Source organism: Colletes latitarsis, chromosome 3 (assembly GCF_051014445.1).
Source record: "Colletes latitarsis isolate SP2378_abdomen chromosome 3, iyColLati1, whole genome shotgun sequence".
NCBI lineage: Eukaryota > Metazoa > Arthropoda > Insecta > Hymenoptera > Colletidae > Colletes > Colletes latitarsis.
Window position 1 is genome coordinate 35,703,547 of NC_135136.1, and position 6,126 is coordinate 35,709,672.

At 38.9% G+C, this 6,126-nt stretch overlaps 1 protein-coding gene across 1 annotated transcript; it reads left to right on the plus strand.

The window, feature by feature from the left end:
• The first annotated feature begins 815 nt into the window (after window positions 1-815).
• On the plus strand, window positions 816-5,867 carry LOC143340617 (uncharacterized). The gene is made up of 5 exons (XM_076762796.1): window positions 816-821; window positions 3,391-3,608; window positions 3,679-4,031; window positions 4,237-4,728; window positions 4,879-5,867. The coding sequence occupies exons 1-5, from the start codon at window positions 816-818 to the stop codon at window positions 5,865-5,867; spliced, it is 2,058 nt and encodes a 685-aa protein (XP_076618911.1).
• Window positions 5,868-6,126: the final 259 nt, after the last annotated feature.

Consider the following 6,126-nt stretch of genomic DNA (forward strand, 5'->3'; position numbering starts at 1 on the left):
AAGTTCGCAAGATTGCTCTTCCTTGTTTATATTTAAATAAAACATCAAAAAACTCCTGCGGCAATAATTATTTATAAAAATTGTTACTCGTAAAGGGAAATGATAGACTCAAAGCGGATGGTACCGATGGTTACTAACTTCCTGTTAGAGATTAATAATAGTAGAACCCAGTTCTATCGGAATGCATAAATTGCCTCGAGGATCGTGGATATTTCCCACTAACATCGCGATGATTGACGTCGATGTGAAAACAACGTTAGAAATATGACCGTAGAAAAATTTAATTAAGCGTGATAATAGGAAAATAATAATCGCTCTCTCGCTCTGTAGATTATTTAACAAATATAAAAATTAAATACAAGGAGAAAATCAATTGCTTACGCCGGAGAAATAAATACCGATCGCGGCGATTCCGTCGAACGTGAAGTACTAACAATGGAAAATTGGGAATTCCGGTAAATTTCATGGAACCAATGACTTTTCCCGGTTACGTTCCGCATTTCGAAGCAGCTGTTATCCGTCAGAGCAAGGTAGGAGGCAACGTTTCGGCCTTCGATGATACGTTCGCCGGGTTGCGGGTATAAATGAAGGACAATGACCTAATTGTGTACAGAACACGCAGTGCTTCCTCGACGTCCAGCCATCGCGCGTGTTAACTTGCACTCGATTATTTGTGACCGTGACCCGATTTCCGGTATATTTATTCTTAGTTCTGTTCTTCTCGCAGTGCGAACAGAAAAAGTTACAGGTGATAATTCCGAACAAAATACGAATATTGTTACTCTTTCAAGACTCGTTCGTCGGAGGACAAAACGATGAAGGTGAGTAACGCTTGAATTCACGCAAACTGGTCAGCCCGTAGATCGACGAATAATTAATTCGAAGAAGCTGTTCGTATCGTGTAAATTTGAATGGTTCGTTGCATTTCGATTCGACCTGATTCGAACATTTTTACCGATCCTCGATTTCTTCGTCATCGAAAATTGGTTTGATTTGAAGGAATTCCACCTCGTAAGAATTAATTTTAACTGTTAGTCAAGTTTTTCGAAAATATTGAAACATAAAATTATTTCAATAACTTATTATTACTTATGATTTCTTAATTTTCATTCGCTTGGTGATTTATAACTTTAAATATTTAAATATATGTTTGTATAACGACCGATTGATGCAACTTCATATATTCGTAACTGATGTTCTTAATTGTATTTGAAGATACAATGATTGTTAAATTATTTAGAATTTTCTTCGGTAATGTATAGTTTTCTTAATTGTTCATAAGCTGTGTTACGGTATTCTGTATATTGTACAACAATGGATAGAAATACACGTGAACAGTTACGATTGAAAAATCATGTTAATAGTACCGTCCATTCAATATAGAAACTTGTTCCGTTATATGACAAAAAAAGGAATAGGCGGTCGATGCTTGAGTGTTATCATTAACGAGAAGTAGGTATTTCTACCGGCGTTCTCGAGGAAACGCCTCTACCATCGAAACTAGTATTAATAAGAAATACAGAGCACTTATCTATACGTACATAATTGTTATAGAGTACACTAATATTAAATCACACAGTAAATTCAATTATTAATGTAGATGATAAAGCATCTGTAAATGAGAACATCTGTTATAAATCTTGAATTGCACTTCAATTTAGAACGAAATAAACGACGTATTATTAGCTAATCGTTTCATTAAGTCATTAATTAAAACATGGAACAAATAACAATTAAGTAAAGAATGTATTATTAAATATATTTAACGGCATCATATATTTAAATTATATTTAAGCAATATAAAGCAAGTTCGCAAAGAAAACATTGACAAACAGATTACGTAAATTCTCTGAATAAAATCAAAGTCTATTTTGCGACAATAATCGTTGTTCATTTTAAATATCTTTTAAGAGCAATAAAGCGTTGAGAATAAAAATCTGAGGATCTGACACGAACTTTCGTCGTGAACTTGACCCGATTGATCTAATAAAAATAAAATTGGTGAATTTATGATGAAAATTATTTGTCGCGATGAAAAATTATTCGTCAGGTGAAACCTAGCGCATAAGTCGAGCGAAAACGAAGCGTAATGATCGCGATGCAACAGGTTGCATCTACGGTGACCATTTCTAATCTTTACGAGCCGGACGATCATTTCCACGCTCGACTATTTTCTTTTCGACCTCGCTCCTCTCTGGCTTCTTACCCTCGCTTTTCCTACACCGATGTGGCACACCGTCCCACTTTGTTCGCTAACAACTTGCAGCACTTCTCTCTTCGGTTTCATTGCGTGTGCCAGCGTTTCTCAAACTACACATAATCGGTCAGCGACACAATGGGTACCATTGCCAGGGCCATTGTTGCGGTCATTGAAATCACCATTCAATGTAACACGATGGAACGCTTTGAATACGAAAATACGCTTTTCAAGTATTTTTGTATACGCACAACGAAGTATCGTTACAGTCAATTATAGCATCGTAATTGGAACGCTAATCATTCATTTTTGTTTGGATTAATTTATTCGGATAATTGTACCGACGTTCATTCAAGCTATTTAAAGTTGATTCAGTAATTGAGTTGAAGAATGTCCTAGAAACTTAGCGCCGCAAACACGGCGAGCAAATCAAACAGGAATTTAAATTGTACCTGATAAATTAAGTTGTACAAAACGTTTTATCTAAGAGATATATACTCTCTTGGATTAACAAGACAAGATAAATTGTACAATTATTTTCCTAATGGAATCGGATTTACCAATTCAATGCGAGATGCAGCGATTACAAACTAAATTTCTGTACTAATATTTGAATAATGGAATGCGACGCTGATTAAATATTCTATTAAATAATTGCGTTGCTCTTTCGTCTATGAAATTTTGAGGATCGCTGACTCATATTATATCGTACGCGCTGAATATATACCACAACCACAAAGAACGAAAGAAGGTGCACGTGTTGATATGTGAATACCGTAAGACTCGCGATAGGTCTGGATTTCCGGTTTCGGTACGTCCGCTTTTCCGATCGTTATAAATTCTTCGCATATTCCACGATAATAAATGTATACCGGTTCTATGAAACACTAACAAAATTAAATCTCACTAAACATTCAGGTCAACGAAGCGTAATTAAGACTGAAATTTTAATAAGACAAAAATTCAACAATGTACAATTATTTATTTATGTATTCGGATAAACGAGAATGTTTCATTGATTTCAATAATGTAATTGTCAGTTAGAATCTAGAATAGTTGCAAGAACTGGGTTTCTTTTCGAAGAAGCAAAAGAAGACATTTGCAGTTCTCAATAGTGCATATAATCATCTAATAGTTGTGTCACCGTTCACAGATATAGCTGATGACAACACGTTCTATTAACCAAATTTCAGACAACACCATGGATCTATTGTCTGTTGGTCGCGTGTGTCTGCCTCGTCGAGGCCAGGTACAAGATCAGAAGATTTCCGCTCCCACCGCCGCAACCACAGAAATTAATGTACAAAAAGTCCTGGCCGATCGCCCACAGAATCTCAACAGGAAACATGATGTACATCAATGGCAACTTTCCGCCGAAACGAATGTCTCATAATAAGCCTCCAAATTATAGGTAAATCCTGCATACTTCGCCGAGTAATTTGTTCGTCGTCGAGCTAGATTCGTTCGTTTCGTGGTTTCAGAATTCGTCGACCACCGATGTACAACAGCGTGAACGTGCCCCACGGCATTTGGAAGAATCAAATGCCAATTCGGGCACCTATGAACAATATCGCGGTCCTCCCTCAACGTCCACCCGTCAAAGAGTTTCACACTGTGAATAAAATGCCGGAATTCAGCCCGGAGTACAGACCGGAAGCCGCGGTTCTACCGCAAACGCACAGAGGCGGCGTCGACGATGACAAAGGACCGATTCATACGATTCCAGCGCCTAATCTTAGCCCCATGGACAAACCTTTCAACGGCGAGACGAACGCACAGGTGGCTCCTCAACGACAGCATACTACCGATTCTACTTACAAAATTAATCCTCACGGTTAGTCGTTAATTCTGGATTATTATAGCGGTTTTCTGTGTTTCGTTTGCACCGACGTTCTCGTTTCTTAAGGAGATACCCCTATTTGGAAGCTAAAAAATTTTTGAAACAAAGAATTACTATGTAATCTTAAACCAAAGGTTTTAAAATATTTTTTATATATTGTCTACTGCTTATATGTACATTTTAATATCCCGCTGTGCAGGGTCGTTGTTACCAAATTTCGATATGGCCACGATAAGTACGAGTTTGGCACCACAAAGGACAGTGACCAGCCCCACGCCGACGCATCATCAGTACGAAGTCACAGAAAGTAATGATGTTAATCAGAAAGACTATCAGACCATTCTACCAACTTTCTTGCCCCCGGACTACGTAACAGGCCTCTCGACTATAGTAAACCCCGATTTGCAATCGAACGACATTTTCTTGAATAATCATCCGGCGTCGAACATAGGCCTCATCGGAACTAACATTCAACTTGGACAACCGAATCTGCCAATGCAAACAAATCTCCACAGTTCTCTTCACGTTGGCTTTCCCGGTACCGCTGGTCAAACACCGTACATCATAAATCAACAAATACCTGATTTACACGTTGGTCATCCAGCACCGGCTGGTCCTCCACTTTCAGCGACTCAACTTTACGATCTATTGAACAGCCTTCCTCAGAAAATACCAGAACAGTATCAGACAGGTAAATCACGGTAGCTGAATCATTTTCAGAACGCGAGATGAATCGATAGTTACACGCGTTAGAATGGAATTAAATTTTTCGATGTAGGACGTTGTTTCGACTAACGATGCGTCAAGTAACGAGATATAAATCGAAGCACTTTGATTCCAGGTCAACAGCCGCAACTTCAACAGCACATACTTCAGCAGCAACTCGGTCAATTCTTTCAACCTACCGGCGTAACAGGTTTCTCTCAGCCCCAGATGCAATCCTTCAATTACGACGAGCAAGATAACAAGGAGCAGCAGCAACAGCAGGTTTTGTTCAATCAGGATTACGTAGCTGGAAGAGTTAATACCAACTACAACGTGGGCCCAGAGGCTTCCATGGATGATCCGGAAGATAACAACCTGAGTCAGACCGAGGATCTCGCGTATATCACCGACGGGTCTGAACAATTGGAGAATAACATCGAATACGACGAAACGAACGAACAGAACAGTCAGACAACGTACTTCAACAAAGTGGCTAACGACGATGGCATATCTACGCAATTTTATACGACACTACCGAATCGCGAAGCAGCCGAGAAGCTGGCAGCGCTAGCAGCAGCTGGAAACGTCAATAGCCAACTGATAGGACAAATTCGAAAGCAACAACAACAACAACAACAACAGCAACAGCAACAGCAACAGCAAAAACAACAAGAAACTGTACTTAACGAGGAGCCTATGCCTGCTAACCACAAACACGAGGATTATGAAACAGGTCAAGAAATTAATGACGATGGTCACTATGATCACAAGTCTCATCAAGATCGAACACAAAATCGACAAAAGCAAAGACATAATCATGAAGAACAACAATACGAGGATGAACGAAAAGAGTACGACAGACAACATCAGCTACATCAACGACAAAGCAGTGTGTATAGTAATAAACGACCATTGAGAATCATGGTACCGGATGAAAACGAGTATAGTAACAGCGAGTCGCAGAATGATGAGGCTAAGGAAAACACGGAAGTCGAATACGAGTATGAGAACGACGAAACTGACGTTACGAATTCGGAATCCGACGCTTCTTTTGACGGGAGAACGACTTACGAACAGTCGAATGGTGAATTTGGATCCCGTTTAACTTCGAAGACTGCAGTATAAACCATCGTTCCAGAATATTCTATATTCGAGATGGTATCGAGAATTGTCCGAATTGGCTTTATAAAAGTGATATGTATTAAAATAACCGTATAAAATACCTAGTTCCCTTGGAAGTCGATGCACAATCCTTGTTTCTTCACGAATCTCAACTGTGTCGATTCTATGCCTTTCGAGTTTCGTTTTCATCCTACAAAAGATGAAATGTCACAGACGGTTAAATTAGGAAAATATGAAGGGTTTTCGACAATCTTAAAATGAA